Here is a 25,349-nt window from a genome sequence, read left to right as displayed (position 1 = left end):
AACTCTGGCCCTTAAGAGTCAACAACTCATCAAGCTTTCATAATTTCCTTACTATTGGCTGGTTATAATTCCATCACCTGAATACTAAGGATATCCCGAAAACATGATAGATTAAGGACTGGAATTGGGGTAACACTGCTATACAACCGCTGAATCAACTTCCATATAGACTTACCTTGGAACATACTGATCTTTGATTAAAAAAAGAAGTGTCCAGAAGTGACCCTGGTATTGTTTCATCAAGGCGTTGCCACATGCCTGTAGGTGGACAAAGAAATCATTACCGAAGATAGAGCAAGTAGTCATTGCTCAAAGTATTGCAAAAGACACAAGAAAGGCCAAAATTGTAAAGAAAAAAATAAACATTATAATAAATTATACATATTAATATTTAATTTATACCCACACATACATATGTCTATACATATATACACAAACACATTTATAATACAATATTAATAGTGCCTACATATTTTTATTAATATATCTTTTTGTATATATTGTTAAATATATATTTTTACACATAAATGCATACATTTTTTGTTACTAATTTTTCCTGATACATACACACTTACAATACGATAATAATAACATATACATATTAATATATCTTAAATATATTTTGTTATAATATATACCTATTAATATATTTATTTAGAGAAAATAAGAGATTAACAAAAACAACTATATATATATATATATATATATATATACACTCACTGGCCACTTTATTAGGTACACCATGCTAGTAAGGGGTTGGACCCCCTTTTGCCTTCAGAACTGCCTCAATTCTTCGTGGCAGAGATTCAACAAGGTGCTGGAAGCATTCCTCAGAGATTTTGGACCATATTGACATGATGGCATCACACAGTTGGCGCAGATTTGTCGGCTGCACATCCCTGATGCGAATCTCCCGTTCCACCACATCCCAAAGATGCTCTATTGGATTGAGATCTGGTGACTGAGGAGGCCATTTGAGTACAGTAAACTCATTGTCATGTTCAAGAAACCAATCTGAGATGATTCGAGCTTTATGACATGGCGCATTATCCTGCTGAAAGTAGCCATCAGATGTTGGGTACATTGTGGTCATAAAGGGATGGACATGGTCAGCAACAATACTCAGGTAGGCTGTGGCGTTGCAACGATGCTCAATTGGTACCAAGGGGCCCAAAGAGTGCCCAGAAAAAATTCCCCACACCATGACACCACCACCACCAGCCTGAACCGTTGATACAAGGCAGGATGGATCCATGCTTTCATGTTGTTTACGCCAAATTCTGACCCTACCATCCGAATGTCGCAGCAGAAATCGAGACTCATCAGACCAGGCAACGTTTTTCCAATCTTCTACTGTCCAATTTCGATGAGCTTGTGCAAATTGTAGCCTCAGTTTCCTGTTCTTAGCTGAGAGGAGTGGTACCCAGTGTGGTCTTCTGCTGCTGTAGCCCATCTGCCTCAAAGTTCGACGCACTGTGCGTTCAGAGATGCTCTTCTGCCTACCTTGGTTGTAACGGGTGGCAATTTGAGTCACTGTTGCCTTTCTATCAGCTCGAACCAGTCTGCCCATTCTCCTCTGACCTCTGGCATCAACATGGCATTTCCGGCCACAGAACTGCCGCTCACTGGATTTTTTTTCTTTTTCGGACCATTCTCTGTAAACCCTAGAGATGGTTGTGCGTGAAAATCCCAGTAGATCAGCAGTTTCTGAAATTCTCAGACCAGCCCTTCTGGCACCAACAATCATGCCACGTTCAAAGGCACTCAAATCACCTTTCTTCCCCATACTGATGCTCGGTTTGAACTGCAGGAGATTGTCTTGACCATGTCTACATGCCTAAATGCACTGAGTTGCCGCCATGTGATTGGCTGATTAGAAATTAAGTCTTAACACACAGTTGGACAGGTGTACCTAATAAAGTGGCCAGTGAGTGTATATATATATATATATATATATATATATATATATATATAATTATATATTATATATATTTACACCTTTGGCCTGGGGCAGCTCATAGAATCTCATGGCTTTCAGTATCATCTCTATGCTGATGACACACAGATCTACATCTCTGGACCAGATATCACCTCCCTACTAACCAGAATCCCTCAATGTCTGTCTGCTATTTCATCCTTCTTCTCCGCTAGATTTCTGAAACTTAACATGGACAAAACAGAATTAATTATCTTTCCCCCATCTCACGTGACCCCCCCAACGAACCTATCCATTACAGTAAATGGCTGCCCACTCTCCCCAGTCCCACAAGCTCGCTGCCTCGGGGTAATCCTTGACGCTGATCTCTCCTTCAAACCACATAGCAAGGCCTTTCCACTTACTGCCGACTTCAATTCAAAAATATTTCACGAATCCGTTCATTCCTCAACCAAAAATCTGCAAAAACCCTAGTCCATGCCCTCATCATCTCTCGCCTTGACTACTGCAACCTCCTGCTCTGTGGCATCCCCTCGAACACTCTCGCACCCCTCCAATCTATTCTAATCTCTGCTGCCCGACTAATCCACCTGTCCCACCGCTATTCCCCAGCTTCTCCCCTCTGTCAATCCCTTCACTGGCTCCCCATTGCCCAGAGACTCCAGTACAAAACCCTAACCATGACATACAAAGCCATCCACAACCTGTCTCCTCCATACATCAGTGACCTCGTCTCCCGGTACTTTCCTGCACGCAACCTCCGATCCTCACAAGATCTCCTTCTCTACTCCCCTCTTATCTCCTCTTCCCACAATCGCATACATGATTTCTCTCGCGCATCCCCCCTACTCTGGAACTCTCTACCATAACATATCAGACTCTCGCCTACCATCGAAACCTTCAAAAAGAGCCTGAAGACCCACCTCTTCCGACAAGCCTATAACCTGCAGTAACCACCGATCGACCAAACCGCTGCATGACCAGCTCTACCCTCGCCTACTGTATTCTCACCCATCCCTTGTAGATTGTGAGCCTTCGCGGGCAGGGTCCTCTCTCCTCCTGTACCAGTTATGACTTGTATTGTTTAACATTATTGTACTTGTTTTTATTATGTATACCCCTCCTTACATGTAAAGCGCCACGGAATAAATGGCGCTATAACAATAAATAATAATAATATATATACACACACCGTATATACTCGCGTATAAGCCAACCCGAGTTTAAGCCGACCCCCCTAATTTTGACACAAAAAGCTGGGAAAACTTACTGACTCGCATATAAGCAGAGGGTGGGAAATGCAGCAGCTACTGGTAAATTTCAAAAATAAAAATAGATACCAATAAAAGTAAAACTAATTGAGACATCAGTAGGTTAAAGGTTTTTGAATATCCATATTGAATCAGGAGCCCCATATAATGCTCTATACATTTCATGATGGCCCCATAAGATGCTCCATACAAAATACACCCCATATAATGCTGCACAAAGGTTAATAATGGCCCCTTAAGATACTCTATAGAATAATATGCCCCATATGCTGCTCCATAAAGGTTATGGCCCCATAAGATGTTCCATAGATTATGCCCCATATGCTGCCCCATAAAATGCTCCATAGATTATGCCCCATATGATGCTCCATAGATTATGCCCCCATAAAATGCTCCATAGATTATGCCCCCATAAAATGCTCCATAGATTATGCCCCCATAAGATGCTCCATAGATTATGCCCCTATAAGATCCTCCAAAGATTTTGCCCCATATGATGCTCCATAGATTATGCCCCCATAAAATGTCCCATAGATTACGCACCCAATAAAATGCCCCAAAGATTATGCCCCCATAAAATGTCCCATAGATTACGCCCTCAATAAAATGTCCCGTAGATTATGCCCCATAAAATGCTCCATAGAATATGCCCCATAAGATGCTCCATAGATTATGCCCCATAAGATGCTTCATAGAATATGCCCCCATAAGATGCTCCATAGAATATGGCCCATAAAATGCTCCATATATTATGCCTCCATAAAATGCTCCATATATTATGCCTCCATAAAATGCTCCATAGATTATGCTCCCATATGCTGCTGCCGCTGCATATATATATATAAAAAAAAAAAAAAATGACACACTCACCTCTCCGCCGCTGGGGGCCAGGTGCCAGTGTCACCGCTGGCTCAGGACCCAGCACCTGAGATATTTACCTGTCCCCGGTCCATCGCTGCGGGCCCCTCCGTCTTCCTGGTCCTCTGTCAGTGATGTTCAGGCAGAGGGCGCGCACTGACTACGTCATCGTGCCCTCTGATCTGAACATCACAGCCAGAGGACGCGGAAGACAGCGGCGCCCAGCGGTGGACCGGGGATAGGTGATTATCGCATATACTCACCCCCTTCCTGGCGCGGTCTCTGCAGCCCCTGCGTCTCCGGCAGCTCTTCCTGCCTTCAGCGGTCACGTGGTACTGCTCATTAAAGTCATGAATATGTGAATATTCATGACTTTGATGAGCGGTACCACGTGACCGCTGAAGGAAGGTCCCTGAGACCGAGAGAAGCAGGGGGGCTGCAGAGACGCGCCGGGGGTCAGTATGATGTGAAGGAGTATTGGATATATATATATATATATATATATATATACACACACACACACACACACACACACACACACACACACACACACACTAAACATATACACACAATACTCAAAAAAATAAAGGGAACACTTAAACAACGGAATATAACTCCAAGTAAATCAAACTTCTGTGAGATAAAACTGTCCATTTAGGAAGCAACACTGACTGACAATCAATTTCACATGCTGTTGTGCAAATGGAATAGACAACAGATGGAAATTTTTGGCAATTATCAAGACACCCTCAATAAAGGAGTGATTCTGCAGGTGGGGACCACAGACCACATCTCAGTACCAATGCTTTCTGGCTGATGTTTTGGTCACTTTTGAATGTTGGTTGTGCTTTCACACTCGTGGTAGCATGAGACAGACTCTACAGCCCACACAAGTGGCTCAGGTAGTGCAGCTCATCCAGGATGGAACATCAATGCGAGCTGTGGCAAGAAGGCTTGCTGTGTCTGTCAGCGTAGTGTCCAGAGGTGCTACCAGGAGACCGGCCAGTACACCAGGAGACGTGGAGGGGGCCGTAGGAGGGCAACAACCCAGCAGCAGGACCGCTACCTCCGCCTTTGTGCAAGGAGGAACAGGAGAAGCAATGCCAGAGCCCAGCAAACTGACCTCCAGCAGGCCACAAATGTGCATGTCTGCACAAATGGTTAGAAACCGACTCCATGAGGATGGTCTGAGTGCCCGACGTCTACAGATGGGGGTTGTACTCACAGCCCAACACCGTGCAGGATGCTTGGCATTTGCCACAGAACACCAGGATTGGCAATTCGCCATTGGCGCCCTGTGCTCTTCACAGATGAAAGCAGGTTCACACTGAGCACATGTGACAGACGTGACAGAGTCTGGAGATGCGTGGAGAGCGATATGCTGCCTGCAACATCCTTCAGCATGACCAGTTTGGCAGTGGGTCAGTAATGGTGTGGGGTGCCATTTCTTTGGAGGGCCGCACAGCCCTCCATTTGCTCGCCAGAGGTAGCATGACTGACATTAGGTACCGAGATGAGATCCTAAGACCCCTTGTGAAATTTTTTCTTTCTCAGTTCCTGGATTTGTTCAAAAGATTTCATTTATTAATTGCAATTCCCAAAGTGTCATCTATTGTATTTTTTGTAACATATGCAATGTTCAATATATAGGATGTACGTCTAGAAAACTCAAAAAAAAATTGCTGAGCACCTTTCTAATATTTCTGGCAAAAATGTTTGTTACTCCGGGGCTGTCAAATATTTTGTGAGTTTTCACCATGCTAATTCTGCATCTTTTAGATTTTTTGCTTTTGAAAAAGTTTTAAATCCTGCACGTGGAGGTGACAAACAAAAAATGCTTTTCATGCGGGAAGCTTTTTGGATTTTGAAACTCAATACCAGATTCCCCCTGGGTATGAACTCCAAAAATGATTTATTTTATATTTATTGAGTTGCTTTATATGCGATTTATTTTTGTTCATGAATGAACTGCTATACATCCATTGATCTGTTCTATATGCGATTTAACCCATTAATTTGTCTCAGGTGGTTTTGCACATGTGTTTTTCATGATTGTGTGATTTTTCATTGGTCAATTTATGTATATATAATTGTGGCTGTACCAGTTTTATGTATCCTATGTCTAAGAGTGCACACCAGGCACTCTAAACGCGTCAGGCAACTTGATTTTAATATGGCTTAATTTGCCACAATATATGTTTTTTCTTTATTCCTGGAGTGCCGTCAATCTTTTTTTCCTGATTCCGCTACGCTAACTAGCTTGGACGTGCACCCTCCACCACATGTGAATTGGCTCGTCTAATTTAGATTCATCTCGTGGCAGCTCCAAGACCTCCCTCCATGCACCTCTCTGTTTAGCAGTGAGCTCCGAGATCCATTATACCTGAGGTATGTTTTACTCTGGACATTGTTCATTTTTTCATATTTTGTGAATTTTTATACAAGCCTATGCTTATATTTTTTGTGCATATGACTTTTGTGTGAAGCTCTTGAAATCCACTATTGTCGCATCATGACCTCCCTCATAGAAACTAGCCAGTCTTTTCAATGAAACAGACCAGCCAGATGAAACTTCAATCCAAACGAATGAACTGTTCATCAAGCTCAATAAACTTTTGAGCCAGGAACTGAAAACATGGTGGGATCATAATTTTTTTTAAAAATACCTCGAAAAAGAAATACCTCGAGGTTTAAGATTTAAAAAATTGCCCACGTATATTTTTTCTGATGACTTTTTCACACAATGGAACTCTGTTCTATCACATTGCTCCTTCAAGCTTATGGAGCTGATTGTAACGCACGAGGAATCACGTTTATCCGATTTAAAAAAAGAAATCGATACTGTAACCAGTGATTTGAATCATCTTGCTACACGGTCTGTTTTGGATAACTGCATGAAGAAAATCAAGGACACCATCGAAACCTTGGAGAACAATATTTTGGAAACAGAAAAATCCAAGCTAGCAAGAGACACTCGTAACTACAAAAACAATAAGGTGTATGACTGGAAAAAGTCGGTGACACCTAGGAAATCTATCCTGAAAAATTCACCTTTTGATTATGACAGAGGTCACAGAAATAATCGATCAGATACCTTTTCATCCTCGGATTTCTGCAGCTCTGATAAGGACACGGATTCATTCGTGTGAGACAATGAACCACGAAATTTTGATAATGGCAATACTGTCTATACTCCTTCAAAAAACGCAGGAGGTGCAGGAGGGGCGGGCAAAGAAAAAGAAAGGGAGCCTTACACCTGGAAACGCTATCCTACACGGGACAAACAAATGAAGTAGATAATGCCTGATCCAATGTATTAGTTCTCAGTCCCATTGTGCTTTCCAGGGATCATCTAGATGTTCTCTCCAAAGGATTGAACTTTGTACCGTCCAAGAAATTTGATCTATTTCAGACCATTAAAGACACCAACAGATTTACGCGGCTTCTAATCGTAAAAAGACTTTTTTCGCAGGACTCTACCCAGGTGGAAATTTTTTTTTATCAGCTCCACAGAATTTGTCTGATGTACCTCCATCTTTTTTGTTTGATGACCTTAAAACGGTATCCATTTTATCTTCTTTGCAGGATCCACGCTTCAACTCTGATGCTGTCCAGGACCCTTACATTTTGTTTTGCCCCCAAAACGCTTCATATTACCCTCTCCAATCACGTGCACCCTATCTAGATTTATTTCAATCTCTAGTTGAAAAAGACTTAAAAAAATCTTGATAAAAAAAACTAATCAACCGCACTTTGAACACAATTTGACTGTTCAACAAGCCAGTGCCATTTCTGATTTGCAAAATAACCCCGATGTGGTGATTCGCTAATCAGACAAACGGGGTTGCACTGTGATTTTGGACACGGGTCTTTATATGCATTGTGTGAATTTTGTTCTAAATTATAGTAACACATATCTTCCACTATCTGCTGATCCTACGTCCGTTTATAAAACTAAATTGTCTTTTTTAATCCAGCAAGGTATATCGTCTGGTGTTATTGACACAAAGATTGGCAGATGGCTGTTGCCTGAACATCCCATTTTGCCAATTTTCCATGGTTTACCCAAAACACACAGAGGTTTTTCCTCCTCCATTAAGACCCATCATCTCAAGCATAGGTTCTCTCAATGAAAATCTCAGTTCCTGGGTGGACAGCCATTTGCAACCTTTAGTGTCAAGAATCCCTGGTTATCTGAAAGATTCCACTTCTGTTTTAATGGCGTTTGATAGCATACAATGGAAAAATTTTTTTTGTTTTTTCACATGCGACGTTGTCAACCTCTATTCTTCTATCCCTCATAACCTTGCTTTACAAGCTATCAACCATCATTTAAATAGTTTCAGTAATTGCTCTGTGGAACTTAAATCTTTTTTGATTGATGCACTTACATATTTGCTCAAATTTAATTTTTTTATGTTCAATATTAAGTTTTTTTTTGCAAATACTTGGTGCCCTGATGGGCTTAAAATTCTCCCCTTCCCTGGCCATACTATATATGGCCTGGTGGGAAGTAAACCAGAAAAAAGTTAACTCCTCCCCTGCAGTATACACCCTCTCGCTGGATGAGATTTCTCCAGTTCTTGATTAGTGTCTGTAGGAGGCACTTGGGTCTGGCTTCAGACCCCACCGTTTTTATTTTCATTCTTTATATTTCCGTAAATTTAATTTTTATTTTTTAATTAACGGAGTGAAGGGGGCCACGGTTCCTTTCCACGGCCCGCTCTCCCCCAAACCAACAACAGGCAAGCACGCGAAGTATACCTCCCCGTCCCCTTTCCTGCGACGATTGGGGTTGATTCCTCTGGCGATAATGATTCCTCTGGCGATGATGATTCCTCTGGCGATGATCCCTTACGGTCCCGGTAATCCACGGATACGAGGGCAAGCGCATGGAAAAGAATGGAACAGCGCTTCCGAATGCCCTGAATCAGCCCCATAGCTCTCCATCCCCCTGCTCATAGGGAGGATCGATTGAGCATACCCCTTTAAGAACTCCTCTAGCTCTGCTACATCAGCCCAGGAGGATGAGAAGAACGGCATGGATGGTCCCGGACAGCACGGCCTGCCTGAGCACTGGAGTAAAGGTATGGGGTCGGATCCTGGTCCCCGGGAGAGGTGCTGACTTTGTCTCAGCGGTGTTGCACCGGCGCCCCATCGCGGCCCCCCCATCACTCTCGGCGCTTACCGCGGGTAGGCCAAATTTAGTCACTGGCTTTTCAGGCCTACCAGGCCGCAATTTGAATAGCGCCGCCCACGCTAGCGTCGCCGCCCCCCTCCTTGGCGCCTCTTGTCCCTAGCGAGACGTGCAATCCTAGTCTCGGGGGCCATGTCATTTACCTCAACCTGCTCTGGACACAGGCTGTGAGGCGCGCACTCTGCCGGATTACGGGTGACACCACAGGGCCACCGCTATTCCTCCCGGGGACACAGCACAGGACCGGGGTAAGCTGCATCTGCCCTCAGAACAAAGCTTAACCCCTTCCCGGCACATTCCCTGCAGCTGCAGACCAGACTCTGCCTTTAACCCTTTCAGAAGCGCTATGTCTCAATCTAAGGAGGCTAAACGGGCTGCTAAGGCCTGTTTCACACATCAGTTTTTTTGGTCAGTCAAAATCCGCTAAAATGGCGGATAGCGGATCCGTTCCTGTACTGACCACAACGTTTGGCACCGGACCGTTATTTTAACGGATCCGTCAAAGGAAGAATTTTAAAGGAACCGCTGAGAGAGAGAGGATTTTTCAGCCGCCAGAACAGAGTTTAGGGATAAATTTGCGGCTGAGTTAAGTCTTTCGGGCATGTGCAGTGAGAAATACGGATCCTGCCGCCCGAAAAAACGTTGCATGGTCCGTTCGGCATGTCGGCAGACATCAAAATTTTTGCCGGCTCCGCAAAAAACGGATCCAAGAAAAATGGCGGATCCGGTTTTTTTTCAAAACGGCGGATTTTGACTGATGGACACAAACGGATGTGTGAAACAGGCCTAAGAAGCACACTGCGTTTTTTACCGTGTGTACCACTTGCAAGACTGCCTTGCCCAGTGCACAGACTGCGACCAGGCCAGCGCTCAAACGCCCCTCGCCGCCACTGCTGACGGGCTCCCTGCGTTTAATAACCCTGAGCGGGCTGCGTCCCTGTCACGGTCTGTGGAGTCACTGACCCAGGCTATATTCTCCCTCCGGGAGGCCTCTAAGTCAGAAAGCGTCTTTACCTCCCGAGGAAGGCTCTGGCGACGGCCGGGAACCGTCCACCAGCAGGGGCCGTACTTGTTCAAGGGATGGTCAGGTCTCTAGAAAGCGAACCCATGACGCGTCCCCTAGTCACGCTCGCGCCTCAGCATCGGCGACTCCTGCCTCTCGCTCTCCGGAGGTTCGCAGCGAGCACGACTCTGAATTCGAATCTGACACGTCAGCCCCTCAGAATCCCCCAACTGATCAAGAGTCGCTTGATTCTCTTATAGAATTAGTCAACAGGATTCTGGAGTTGGAGGAGGAAAATATTCCCGCTCCAGCACACGCTATCTCATTTAAAAAACAAACAAGGTACGCAGGTTATTTACCAGCCATCCGGAGTTTAAGGACATCGTCCAGAAACATAGGGATCGGCCACATAAGCGGTTCACAGGGCAAAAGTCTACTGAGGCTAAATACCCTTTTGATCCAGACCTAATGAAGGATTGGTTACAGTCCCCTTCGGTGGACCCTCCTGTATCGTGTCTTGCTTCTAAAAACGCTCCTATCCGTTTCTGAGGGCTCCTCAGTCAGAAACCCCTCCGATCGTCAAATTGACTACCTTGCCCGCTCAGTTTTTGAAGCTTCAGGAGCTGCGCTTTTTCCTTCTTTCGCGGCAACTTGGGTCACTAAGGCAATGGCCGTTTGGGCAGAAGTCTTAATTACTGCCTTCCAGGGCACCAATCTTACTCTGGAGGCAACCACGGTCGCCAGGCAGATAATTCACGCAGCGGACTTTGTAGAGGACGCTTCTTTAGATGCTGCCAATTGTGCTGCTCAAACTGCCGCTAATGCGATCTCCATTAGAAGAGCCCTATGGCTCCGCGACTGGCGGGCGGATGCCACATCTAAAAGATCATTGTCTTCTCTCCCCTATCAAACTGGTCGTCTTTTTAGAGAGAACTGGACCAGCTCATTTCTGATACTACCGGGGAAAAAGTAAATTCCTTCCTCAACAAAAGGCTGTTCGACTGTTTCGAAACCAACAGCCGACGCGTTTTCGATCTTTTCGCAACAACTCCAGTTGGTCCTCTTCTACCTTCTCTTCCGGTTCAGGTCAGTCCCCGCGTGGAGACAATAGGATCCCAGGTCTCATACAGACCTAACCGCTCTCGGAAGCCCAGGCCTAGGGCATCTGGATCTAGGGGAGCCAGATCTCATAGATGTTCCACCCAATCACTTGTTGCGGTATCCGGCGGACACCAACAAAGTAGGCGGTCGCCTACTTTCCTTCAGGTCACACCTGGCTCGCGGTTGTCCCCGACAAGTGGGTCAGGGTGGTGTCCTCCGGATACAAGATAGAATTTTCTTCTCCCCCTCCGACACGGTTTTTCCCATCCTCTCCCCCCAAGAAAAAGACAAGAGCCTTCCTTCAAGCTGTCCAGGCTCTGCTAAGGGACGGAGTCATCATTCCGGTCCCTCATCACGAAAGGTTCAGGGGTTTTTATTCAAACCTTCTTGTGGTTCCAAAGAAGGATGGAACGATGCGGCCCATTCTGGATCTCAAACTGTTAAATCAGTTTGTCAAGGTACGGCAATTCTGAATGGAATCTCTCTGATCAGTTATCGCTTCCATGGAAAAAGGAGAGTTCCTAGCATCCATCGACATCAAGGACGCTTATTTTCACAATCCGATCTGCCCGTCCCACCAGCAGTTCCTGCGTTGCCCTTCGGACTCGCCACCGCCCCCAGGGTCTTTACCAAGGTCATGGCGGCTGTCATGGCCATTCTCCACTCTCGGGGAGTAGTAGTGTGAACGTATCTGGACAACCTGCTCATCAAGGGTCCGTCCCTTCCAGCCTGCGAGGAATCCGTGGAGATAACAGTAAATACACTTTCTCGCCTGGGATGGCAGATAAACTTCAAAAAGTCTTTCCCAAAACTGGCTCAGCAGATTTCATTTTTAGGAATGATCTTGGACACTTCCTGTGGGTTGGTCATTCTCCCTCCAGAAAAGACCCAAGCCTTACAACAGGCAGCGCGGACTCTTTCCCGACAGGTGTCTCACTCCATTCTTTTCAGCATGAGAGTTCTTGGAAAGATGGTGGAAGCGATGGAAGCTGTCCCATTCGCACAGCTCCATCTCCGTCCCTTACAACATGCGTTGCTGTTAGCTTGGGACAAGAACCCTTTCTCCCTGGACCGTCGGTTTCGTCTGTCCCTGCGGGTCAGAGAAGCCCTCAAGTGGTGGACACTGAGGTCCTCCCTGAATCAAGGGAGGTCTTTTCTCCCAGTAAGATGGTTGGTAGTAACCACCGACGCAAGTCTTCTAGGCTGGGGTGTGGTCTTTCGTCACCACATGGCACAGAGTCATTGGTCAACCCGAGAGTCACGTCTCCCCATCAACATTTTGGAAATACGAGAGATCAGATTTGCTCTACGGAGTTTCCACCATCTCCTCGCAGATCACCCCATCAGGATCCAATCCGACAACGCTACGGCTGTAGCGTATATCAACCGCCAGGGAGGTACTCTGAGCAGGATGGCCATGCGCGAAGTGAGTCACACCCTCCATTGGGCCGAGACCAACCATTCGCCCATCTCAGCAAACCACATTCCGGGCGTAGAAAATTGGGCGGCAGATTTTCTCAGTCGCTAAGGCATTGCTTCGGGAGAGTGGTCTCTTGATCCGGAAGTCTTTCAGCAGATTTGTCATCGTTGGGGGACTCCGGATGTGGATCTCATGGCCTCAAGACTTTAGGTTCCTCGGTTCATTGCCCGATCGCGCGATCCATGTGACATCGTAGCGGGTGCCCTAGTTCTGCCATGGCACCGGTTCCGGCTTCCATACATCTTTTCCCCTCTTCCCTTGCTTCCGAGGGTCATCAAGAAGATCAGAGTGGAGGGAGTACCAGTGATCCTAGTCGCCCCAGATTGGCCGCGCCGAGCATGGTACGCAGAACTAATACAACTAGTCGCCGACGTCCCCTGGCGACTTCCAGATCGTATGGATCTACTCTCACAGGGCCCGATTTACCACCAGAACTCCGGGGCCCTGTCTTTGAAGGCGTGGCCGTTGAAACCTGGATTTTAGCACAGGCTGGGTTCTCTCACAACGTGATTGCCACCATGATTAGTGCTAGGAAGCCTGTGTCCATGCGCATCTATCACCGCACCTGGAAAACCTTCTTTTCATGGTGCAAGGATCATGGTCGATCCCATCTGGTGTTTTCCATTCTGGCCATATTGGAATTCCTTCAATCCGGATTAAAGTCAGGCCTCGCGATTAGCTCGCTCAAGGGCCAAATTTCGGCCTTGTCAGGGCAGTTCCAACGCAAAATTGCCACCAAACTTCAGTTCAAGATGTTCATCCAGGGAGTCTCCCATGTTGTGCCTCCTTATAGAAGGCCATTGGAATCATGGGACCTTAACCTGGATCTCGGGGCCTTACAGAAGGCTCCTTTCGAACCGCTGCAGGACGTGCCACTGACCGTTCTCTCTTGCAAGGTGGTCTTTCTAGTGGCAATTACGTCAATTAGACGAGTTTTGGAATTGGCGGCCCTGTCCTGCTGTCCTCCGTTCCTGAATCTTCATCAGGACAAGGCAGTTCTCAGGATGTCCCCGTCGGTCCTGCCCATAGTCAACTCCTCTTTCCATCTCAATGAGGAAATTGTTTTGCCTTCCTTTTGTCCGGCACCAGTCCATCGCATTGAGAAGGCCCTCCACACCCTGGATGTGGTTAGGGCTCTGAGACGGTACATCTCGCGGACGGCTCCCTTCCACAAGTCAGATGCCCTGTTCATACATCCAGTGGGGCATAGGAAGGGTCTAGCCGTTTCAAAAGCAACACTAGCCAGGTAGATTCGCTTGGCGATTCAGGAATTCTACCGTGTAAGGAACGCGCCTGTCCCAGGGGGATTAAGGCGCACTCTACTCGCTCAGTGGGCGCTGTTGTGAATTCGCTTTCTGGCCTACCTCTGATTACTAGTGAAAGTAGTGGAGCTGGTTATATTGATAGAGGGGACGTGAGTTCTCTTCCCAGGCTCCCTCTGGTGGTTACTGGAGGTAATGGAGCTGATTTAATTAGCAGAGGCCTGCCACCTGATAATGAGGAGGATGACTGGATATCTGGAGTTTCTGACTGGATTTAAGCGAGCCGACTCCCTCTATCCCTGCTGGTGATTTTTTCCTGCCTCCTGAGGTCTTCGCTTGAGCATGCAGGGACTGAGCTGGAAACTAAGTGTTCTTTTGCTATTGTTCACATTTGATTTGGTTTGGTCTATTTCAGTTGTGTGTGGTCAGCCAGCCGCGGCTGGGGTTGTGCTGAATTTCCATCCTTATGTTACCGTTTGTGCCAGTTTGTTTTTGTCCCTTATTAGATTGGACTCTTTTTGCTCTGCTTTCAGAATATACCAGAATGCTGATATAGTGGGCAAAGTCTAGTGACTTCAGTATTTTTCTATCAGACGTGTTGGGCATTTTTTGCAGGGTTTTTTTGTGTGCTTGCAGACAGTCTTTCCTTTCCTGTCCTGTCTAGTTAGTGTGGGCCCCATCGTTTGCTCAGTCTATTTTTCTACCTGCATTTGTGTTTTCATCTTGTCTCACCAAACAATATATGTTTGGGGGCTATCTATTCCTTTGGGGTCTGCTCTGTGGCAGTTTAGATTTCCCCTTTCTTGCTTTAGGCTTATTTAGTTCTCCGGCTGTGTTGAGGCGTCTAGGATCATCGTAGGTACGCTCCACGGCTACTGCTAGTTGTGTGGATAGGATCAGGGGTCTGCAATCCGCTTAGTTACCAAGCTCTCTGGTTTTCTGTGGCTCAGCTTGGTCTTGCTTTCCTCCTCAGTGACCCAATCATAACAGGGCGCCTCTTGGGCCATTCGGCACCAGGCCTCGACAGAACAGGTCTGCAAGGCTGTGACTTGGTCCAGTCTGCATACTTTTACAAAACATTACCAAATTCACTCAGGCCTCTGCGGATGCAGCTCTCGTTAGATGCATCCTGCAATCGGCAGTACCAGTGTTGACTTAGTGGTACATGGGGTATTAGCAGATGTATGCTCCCCACCCAGGGACTGCTTTAGGACGTCCCACGGTCTCTGTGTCCCCCAATGAGGCGTAGGAGAAATAGGGATTTTTGTGTGCTCACCGTAAAATCCTTTTCTCCGAGCCAATCATTGGGGGACACAGCACCCACCGTTTAGCCTATTGGCTCACTGTAGCATTCTTAGGTTTTGACGTAGTTATGGTTATTGTTGACTGTTTAAGCTCCTACTGCTTTTTTCACCGAACTGCAGAAATCTCATCCAGCGAGAGGGTGTACACTGCAGGGGAGGAGCTAACTTTTTTCTAGCTTACTTAGTGTCCTCCTAGTGGCAAGCAGCATAACACCCCACGGTCTCTGTGTCCCCCAATGATTGGCTCGGAGAAAAGGATTTTATGGTGAGTACACAAAAAATCCCTATTATCTGATATTAATCATTTTTCTCCCCATATTCACTGGTTCGGTAGATATGTGGACGATTTAATCTTTATTTGGAAAAGTCCACAAAAAATTCTATATTCTTTTCATGTTTTTTTGAATACCTATAATTTGAATCTATCATTTACTGTTAGTGGCATTGGTAACGAGCTGTCTTTTCTTGATATTTGGTTATCGGGCAATATTCAGGATCAAAAAATTAATACTTCTGTTCTTCGAAAAAAAGTTTCAGGTAATACATTGCTTCTTTCTACTTCTTCACAAGTAAGTGAAGATGACTGAGCTGGGACAGCTCAGGAAACGCGTAGGCACCAATAAATTTCCTTGAATTATACCTACAGCAGCGCAGTGTATCATTGCACCTTAAAGCCATCTTCACTTACAAGTCCTTGGACCCTGTGCAAACTGCAGCAGCTGTTTCATGCGTTTGTAGGTGTTGTGACCGAAGTTTCACAACCCTATCAGGTGAGTCTCTCCTTGCCCCACCATTACAATTGTGTTTTAAAGGTTTCACACAGTGGATGCGCCGTTTTGTTTCTTTTACTTCTTCACATGACAGACACACCATTAAAGCAATCCCCTATGGGGAGTTCAATAGAACCAGACGTCTATGTTCTGAGTATAATTCTTTCCTCAATGAAAGCCGCACCGTCTTTCAGTGCCTTCTGAACAGAAGCTACAATGAATGTGCAATCAAACATACTTTCAATCAGGTATCTGAACAACCCACATTTTTTTCTAAAAAAAACAGGCTCTTCTAGCTCTGCTATTACGTTCTCCACACCTTATAGTCCTCAATTCAATGCAATTAAAGCAATTATTCAGAAACATCTGTTCTTAACCAAGATGACAAACTCAGTTCCATTATTAGTCAAGGATGTCGTTATGTAGCTAAAAGGGGCTCCAGTCTCAGCAATGTGCTTTGTCCTAGTTTATTCCAAGAGCGTTCATGCTAAAAATCATGGCTATCTGTGGAAGGTTTCCACAAATGTGCAGATCGCCGCTGTAATGTTTGCAGCTTTGCCCATGATAAAACTAAAGAAATTTTTTCTTTCTCAGCTCCTGGATTTGTTCAAAAGATTTCTTCATTTATTAATTGCAATTCCCAAAATGTCATCTATTGTATTTTTTGTAACATATGCAATGTTCAATATATAGGATGTACTTCTAGAAAACTCAAAAAAAGAATTGCTGAGCACCTTTCTAATATTTCTGGCAAAAATGCTTGTTACTCCGGGGCTGTCAAATATTTTGTGAATTTTCACCATGCTAATTCTGCATCTTTTAGATTTTTTGCTTTTGAAAAAGTTTTAAATCCTGCACATGGAGGTGACAAACAAAAAATGCTTTTCATGCGGGAAGCTTTTTGGATTCTGAAACGCAATACCAGATTCCCCCTAAGTATCAACTCCAAAAATGATTTATTTTATATTTATTGAGTTGCTTTAGGCTGAGTTCACACGTGGCGTTTTTTTCGCGTTTCCGCGGCGGTTTTAACCGCACGATTTTGCCGCGAAAACGCGAAAAATAAGCATCCCATGCATTCCTATGGGATTCCGCAATGCTGTGCTAATGCTGCGGTTTTTACCGCAGCGGAATCGCTTCACGGTAAAAAACGCAGCATGCTCATTATTTTGCGGAATCGCGGCGATCCCGCACCCATAGGAATGCATTGTTCCGCTTATTTCCCGCATGTGGCTGTGCACAACATGCGGAAAGTAAGAAGAACAATTGCGGATGGTACCCACGGTCCGGAGGAGAGGAGACTGTCCTCCGGGCTTTGGGTACCATATCCCTGTAAAAAATAGAATTATAAAATAAAAAATATTGTTTTTCTCACCCTCCGACGTCCTGCGCAGCATTCTCGCTTCTCTCCACGCTCCGGTCCCAGTAATCCTTTGCGAAAATGCCCGCGATGGCGTCCGATCTCGCGGGATCGCGAAGTCTCGCGGTCATTTGCGCGACGTCATCGCGAATTACCGCGAGACGTCGCGATCCCGCGAGAACGGACGTCATCGCGGGCATTTTCGCAAAGGATTACTGGGAACCGATGCGAGGGACGGCGGAAGGTAAGAATAACACCATTTTTTTTTTTTTTTTTTACATTCTATCTTTTACTATTGATGCCGCATAGGCGGCCTCAGTAGTAAAAAGTTGGTCACACTTGTCAAACACTATGTTTGATGAGTGTGACCAACCTGTCAATCAGTTCTCCAAGCGATGCTACAGATCGCTTGGAAAACGCTAGCATTTTGCAAGCTAAATACGCTTGCAAAATGCTAGTTTTTCCGCGGGAAAATCGCGGGAATTTAAAATGCGATTTTCCCGCGGACTGGAATTCCGGAAATCTCGCGGTAATTTCCGCGAGAGTTCCGGTACGTGTGCACTTAGCCTTATATGCAATTTATTTTTGTTCATGAATGAACTGGTATACATCCATTGATCTGTTCTATATGTGATTTAACCCATTAATTTGTCTCTCAGGTGCTTTCTCACTTTCTGTCTTTTGCATGTGTGTTTTTCATGATTGTGTGTTTTTTCATTGGTCAATTTATGGATATAATTGTGGCTGTACCAATTTTATGTATCCTATGACTAAGAGTGCACACAAGGCACTCGAAACGCGTCAGGCAACTTGATTTTAATATGGCTTAATTTGCCACAATAAAATATATTTTTTTCTTTATTCCTGGAGTGCCGTCAATCTCCTTTTTTCCTGATTCCCCTACGCTAACTAGCTTGTACGTGCACCCTCCACACGTGAATTGGCTTGTCTAATTTGGATTCATCTCGTGGCAGCTCCAAGACCTCCCTCCATGCACCCTTGTGAGATCATATGCTGGTGCAGTTGGCCCTGGGTTCCTCCTAATGCAGGTCAACGCCAGACCTCATGTGGCTGGAGTGTGTAAGCAGTTCCTGCAAGATGAAGGCATTGAAGCTATGGACTGGCCCTGGGACATCATGTCTCACTCCATCCACCAACGTCAAGTTGCACCACAGACTGTCCAGGAGCTGGCGAATACTTTAGTCCAGGTCTGGGAGAAAATCCCTCAGGAGACCATCCGCCGCCTCATTAGGAGCATGCCCAAACGTTGTAGGGAGGTCATACAGGCACATGGAGAGGCCACACACACTATTGAGCATAATATCCTTGTCTTGAGGCATTTCCACTGAAGTTGGATAAATCTGTAATTTGATTTTCCACTTTGATTTTGAGTATCATTCCAATTCCAGACATTCATGGGATATTAATTCGGATTTACATTGATTATTTTTATGATTTATTGTTCTCAACGCATTCGACTATGTAATGAATAAAGATTTGCAACTGGAATACTTCTTTCAGTGAAATCTAGGATGTGGTATTTTAGTGTTCCCTTTATATTTTTGAGCAGTATATATATTATATATATACATATATATACACACACACACAACTCTGGCAAAAATTAAGAGACCACTGCACAGTTTAATAAAAATCAGCTTCTCTACATGTCTGACAGCCATTCCATTCCATTGTCAGTTGAATTCCAACCAGAGTACACCTCATTCTACTTAATGTGCTTCTGGTTAGGTGATCACCTGAACCAAATCTTATTTAACGAAGGAAAGTATAAAAAACCCTGCTGTGGTGTTCACCATCCTCTTGCAATAGGACAAGCTGGATGGCAAAACAAGTGCTAGTAATATCCCAAAAGTAATAGGAATGAAAAAATAGCTATTAACCATGCCAAAGGAGTTGGAAAGAAAAGTCTTGAGTGAGGAAAAGAAGGGCTCAATTCTCGCTTTACTAGCAGAGGGACACAGTGAGCGTCTTGTTGCCTCCATCCTTAAAATTTCTAAGATGGCAGTCCATTACAACTAGGTCAAGCAGCAGACATTGGGGACAACAAAGCTACAGACCGGCAGAGAGCGAAAACGACTCTCCACTGACCAGGATGGCCGTCATCTTATTCGAAATGTCATTCAGCAACCGCAGGATGACATCAAGTGACCTTCAAAAGGAATGGAAAATAGCAGTTGGGGTGAAGTGCACGGCAAGAACAGTTCATAGCAGGCTCCTTGAGGCAGGGCTCAAGTTATGTAAAGCTAGAAAAAAGCCTTTCACCAATGAGAAGCAAAGGAGAGCCAGGCTGAAGTTTGCCACAGACCATAAGAATTGGACCATAGAGGACTGGAGTAAGGTAATCTTCTCTGATGAGTCTAATTTTCAGCTTTGCCCAACACCTGGTCGCCTAATGATTAGACGGAGACCTGGAGAGGCGTACAAGCCACAGTGTCTTGCACCCACTGTGAAATTTGGTGGAGGATCAGTGATGATCTGGGGATGCTTCAGCAAGGCTGGAATTGGGCAGGTTAATCTTTGCGAAGGACGTATGAATCAAGCCGCATACAACGTTATCCTGGAAAAACAGTCGATTTCTTCTGCTCAGGCAATGTTCCCCAACTGTGAGGATTGGTTTTTCCAGCAGGACAATGCGCCATGCCACACAGCTAGGTCAATCAATGTGTGGATGAAGGACCACCACATCAAATCCCTGTTATGGCCAGCCGAATCTCCAGACCTGAACCCCATTGAAAACCTCTGGAATGTAATCAAGAGGAAGATGGATAGTCACAAGCCATCAAACAAAGAAGAACTGCTTAAATTTTTGTACCAGAAGTGGCATAAGGTTACCCAAAAGCAGTGTGAAAGACTGGAGGAAAGCATGCCAAGACGCATGAAAGCTGTGATTAAAAATCATGGTTATTCCACAAAATATTGATTTCTGAACTTTTCCTGAGTTAAAACATTAGTATTATTGTTTCTAAATGATTATGAACTTGTTTTCTTAGCACTATTTGAGGTCTGCAAGCACTGCATTTTTTTGTTATTTTGACCATTTCTCATTTTCTGAAAATAAATACAAAATTTAGTGCTTGGAAATTCGAAGACATGTTGTCAATAGTGATGAGTGAGTATACTCGTTGCTCTGGTTTTCCAGAGCATGCTCGGGTGTCCTCCGAGTATTTTAGCGTGCTCAGAGATTTAGTTTTTGTCGTCATAGCTGCATGATTTGTGACTTGTAGGCAGGCTGAATACATGAGGGGATTCCCTAACAAACAGGCATTCCACACATGTATTCAAGCTGTCTACAATCGCAAATCATGGAGATAAGACGACGAAAACTAAATCTCCGAGCACGCTAAAATACTCGGAGGACATCCGAGCATGCTCGGGAAAACCAGAGCAACGAGTACACTCGCTCATCACTAATTGTCAGTAGTTTACAGAATAAAAGAGCAATTTACATCTTACTAAAAAATATACCTATAAAGAGAAAATCAGACAAACTGAAAATTTTGAAGTGGTCTCAATTTTTGCCTGTATCTCTATCGCTATCTCTCTCTCTCTCTCTCTCTATATATATATATATATATATATATATATATATATCCATCCATCTCTCTCTCTATATATATACATACACACACACACACACACACACACACACTGATATTCTTAGTGTCACCCACCTCCAAGAAAACATACAGCGCTGTAGCCGTTATATTGGGAAGAGGCGCCATGTTCACCATCTGTGCCAACCAATGCCAACCTTGATTTAATCCAAATAGATGGTTCTAAAAGATAAAAGCAACCTGTGTTACCTTATACCTTAGATGTGCATCATTGCATTGCTAGTATGATGTGTGGGGTCTATAGTTACAATAGACGTGTGTGCTGAAAGCTTTCCCGAATGTGACGTATCCATGAAATGTAAACAGACCACTTTCCTATAGGCCCCAAACAAATTAGCCTAACGCTGGCAGAAGCTGCCGACGATCTTCTATGTATGGAGGCCACCTGACTCTCCTCCGACAGAGGATGTCAGGAAAATGGAGGAGTCAGCAGATGCATAATGCTGGTCTTCTTGATCTCCGGGAGATAAGTTGCTGCTTGAACACGTGTTATCCACTAACGATTAGCAATGGATCAGTTAAAAAATGATGAAACTCGGACAGAAACCTAAAATACATTGTCTGCCCATGCTCAGAGCCGCATGGATCGGATACACACATGGGAACGGATCCATGAAACCCTTATGGGTCTGTGTGAGGTCTGAAAAAAACAAAAAACAGACGTGTACAACAGATGTGTGAATAAAGCCCATTATACGAGTCCAGTGATCCCAGCGGGTTTCCAGCTTATGACTGATCCAGCACTACATTGTGGTTTAGGTTACGGCATTGTGATATACATCACAAATGTGAACAGAGCCCGAGAGATTAATGAGACCTGAATGTTTGCCATGCGCCATTCTGGTATCCTCTGGCCCTAGTCCACCGACAAATAATTGCCGGGTGATCCTGCTGACTGTACAATAGTGGCCGGATCCAGCTAATCTAGTGCACCGAGATCTGCCAGACGCTGGCATGAGATCAGACTGGGAGAAAGACATATCTCTGTCTCAAAGATAAGCAAAGCCAGCAGATGTTTCTGCCAGCAGCATATCCCATCAATAGTATTAGAGTGGATGATTCCCCAAACTTATGATAGTTGGAAAGCCAACCAATCACCAGAACTGGGGGGTCCCTAATTCCTCTGTGTGAATGGAACAGATGTGAGCATGCTCCATCGATTTCTACAGGAGCAGTAGTGTGAGAGTTCACTGCTCCTGTAGACTGTAAATGGAGTGGGGGTCCACGCAAAAGAAAAGTGGCAGCATATCCAGTCCCCCACCCTTCACAGTAGTATGCAACATGGGAAAGTGGAGGGAGAGCAAGGAAAAAAACAGATTCTCCAGAAATGATAAAAGGAGTAAAAGTTCACCATGGATACCATGACTAACACATTGTGCTTTGCTAGATCTCCGGTGGTTGTGGAGAATCCCGTTTTTTTTTTATCATCACTAGAGAATCTGTTTCTTTCAATATAATATGGGATGCTTAATTGTATCTATAACCCCCACAAACTAACGAAAATGACAAAGTGCAGCCACTTCTCTACAGGGGACCCAGATTCTCACAAATATTTACCAGAAACTGAACCTGTCCTAGTAATATTCATGTCAGATCCTGCACATATGCCATAAACACCTCTTTAAAATTCTATTTCCCCTTGTAAAAAGGTACACACCCCTTGATTTGTCCCAAAAGGCCAGCGAACTTGAATGATGGCAGCGTACAGGCGAATCATCCCCGACATCCGTTTCAGGAAGCGTTCTTGTGGTTCCACTTTAGAGTCCCTCACTTGGTACCCCATTTCACTGAGGGGTGAAAGCATACAAATCAGAACGATCTGTAAAATCACTGCAATAACGCGGATGTACATGTGCATAGCTGAAGCATAGCTGAAGAAGGAAATGTGGCCTGTAAAGAGGACAGACTGCTCTGACAGACAACATTCCCACAATAACCATGAAAAACATGCTGACCACACTAGTGCCTGACCAGGGAGGAAGGGTTACCAGTGCCCGACCAGGGAGGACGGAGGAAGGGTTACCAATGCCGACCAGGGAGGACGGAGGAAGGGCTACCAGTGCCCAACCAAGGAGGATGGAGGAAGGGTTACCATTGCCTGACATGTGAGAACGGCGGAAGGGTTACCAGTGCCTGACCAAGGAGGACAGGAGGAGGGAGTGTTGTCACCGGTGCCTGGTCAGGGAGAATGGGGGAGGGGGGTGTTTGCCAGTGCCTGACCAGGTAGAACTGATGTGGAGGGGGCTCGCCAGTACCAGTCCGCTATGTGAGCCTAGTACTGCTCTGTTCCGAGACATATGACAGCCTTAATAGAAAGTCTGCTTCATGGTAGCGATGAATAAGGGTGGGCTCAGCAACTAGACCCCATTGATCAAAATTGCTGACATGTCAATTTTTTTCTAAAAGTGCAGTTACACTCTTTAGATCTATTAGTTTGCGCACTGCCATGGTTGCCAATTTGCCTTGTTCCATAACTCTCAAACTATAATGCAATTAGGAGGGATTATACTTGAAAGTGAACTTATAATTTCACTTAAATATGAAATAAGCCCATTTTTTGGTCACTTTGTTCTTACAGATATCATTGATAGGCAGCAGCCTGATCCTTTTTTGCCATGCACGCCAATCCAGGGGCAGCCACTGTACATAGTATAAGAACATCCTATCAAGAAAAAGTGCTAAAAGAACCGTAGAGCTAAAAGTAAAAAACTTTATGCAAATATCAATAAAATTGCATAATGTAGAGACATACAGGGATGACAAAGGAATGACAATGCTCAGCCATGAAAAGGTAGCACCACGGTAACAGCCAGGTAATCAAAATCAGAAACAAGGTAAAATAATATAGATCTAATGGTCAGCTCAGAAAGTGCATTGTGCAATAGATTGTATCAATACTTGTTTTAAGAGTGAAAGATAAGTAAAAGAGCCACGGTCTGTCATGATCCAGGTTGGATATGACAGGTTTTGAATAAGTAACCTTTTTTCTTTCCTTAAGCTGTGTGCTTAAAACAGGATTTTTTGTTGCTTACCGTAAAATCTGTTTCTCGGAGCCTTCATTGGAGGACACAGGAAACCATGGGTGTATTGTGCTGCCACTAGGAGGCTGACACTATGCAGAAAAAAAAAGTTAGCTCCTCCTCTGCAGTGTACACCCCACCGACAGGAACTAGAATGTTCAGTTAGTGAGAAAGCAGGAGAAGCAATTTGTAAAAGAGGTAGAAACCACAGAAAAAACACAATCTCAAACTGTAACAATATAATACAGAGCTGTTCAACTTGGGAGGGTGCTGTGTCCCCCAATGAAGGCTCCGAGAAACAGATTTTATGGTAAGCAACAAAAAATCCTGTTTTCTCTATCGCTTCATTGGGGGACACACAAAACCATGGGACGTCCCAAAGCAGTCCCTGGGGTGGGAAACAGCAGAAACACTAATCAGGACGAAGCACTCACCTTCGCTACCTGCAAGGTGCCCTGCAAGGTCTTTCTACTGCGCCGAAGCTAGGCCTGAGCTCTGAAAAACCTTGAGGACGAGTGAAGGGCAGAACATCGCCTTGGAAAGGTGCCGGGCGGACGCTCTAAGAGTACCGCCAGGAGGAGCACCCTGCCCGGGCTGTGTGCGTCTAAATCCCGAAGACTGCAGATTTTTTTTTTTTTTATTTTTATTTTTTTAAAGTTGCTGAAAATGCACCCCCACTGCCACCGACTCCGTGAGACTCCGGGATTGGATGAGAGCCTGAAAGGTAAAGCTATAAAAAAGGGAAAGGTATAAGATTCTCGCAAAAAAAAGACAGGAATCTCCGAAGACCTGAAGAATCAGGACCTGGATAAAGGCTTCATGGAACAAAGGAGATTTTTGTGTACTCACCGTAAAATCTCTTTCTCTTAGCCTCTAATTGGGGGACACAGAACCATGGGTGTTATGCTGCTGTCCACTAGGAGGCGACACTATGCATAATCTGAAAAAGATTAACTTTGGCTCCTCCTCTGCAGTATACACCCCTGGACGGCGTCAGCCTTCTCCAGTTTTGTGCAAAAGCATTAGGAGGAACATAACCAAATAACATAACCATGCCTGTAAGAAGGCTACTATGTACGAGCTCAAAGAACAATATGAGAACTCAACCGTAAACAACGGCCCATAAGGGCAACAGGGTGGGAGCTGTGTCCC

General features: G+C 44.9%; 1 protein-coding gene across 1 annotated transcript in view; it reads right to left on the bottom strand.

Annotated features, from left to right (window-relative positions):
- Window positions 1-25,349, bottom strand: part of GLE1 (GLE1 RNA export mediator) — a 71,462-nt gene that overhangs the window by 521 nt on the left and 45,592 nt on the right. The window contains exons 12-14 of the mRNA XM_073541112.1: window positions 22,835-22,964; window positions 21,235-21,339; window positions 176-258 (exon numbers count right to left, since the gene is read on the bottom strand). Coding sequence (XP_073397213.1) covers window positions 176-258; window positions 21,235-21,339; window positions 22,835-22,964 — 318 coding nt within the window. The remainder of the gene's footprint in view (window positions 1-175; window positions 259-21,234; window positions 21,340-22,834; window positions 22,965-25,349) is intronic.

The sequence above is a fragment of the Dendrobates tinctorius genome, unplaced genomic scaffold, assembly GCF_039654945.1.
Source record: "Dendrobates tinctorius isolate UK_male_01 unplaced genomic scaffold, ASM3965494v1 ptg000120l, whole genome shotgun sequence".
Taxonomy (NCBI): domain Eukaryota; kingdom Metazoa; phylum Chordata; class Amphibia; order Anura; family Dendrobatidae; genus Dendrobates; species Dendrobates tinctorius.
The sequence above is the reverse complement of the archived record's forward strand: the minus strand, read 5'-3'. Positions and strand labels throughout refer to the sequence as shown.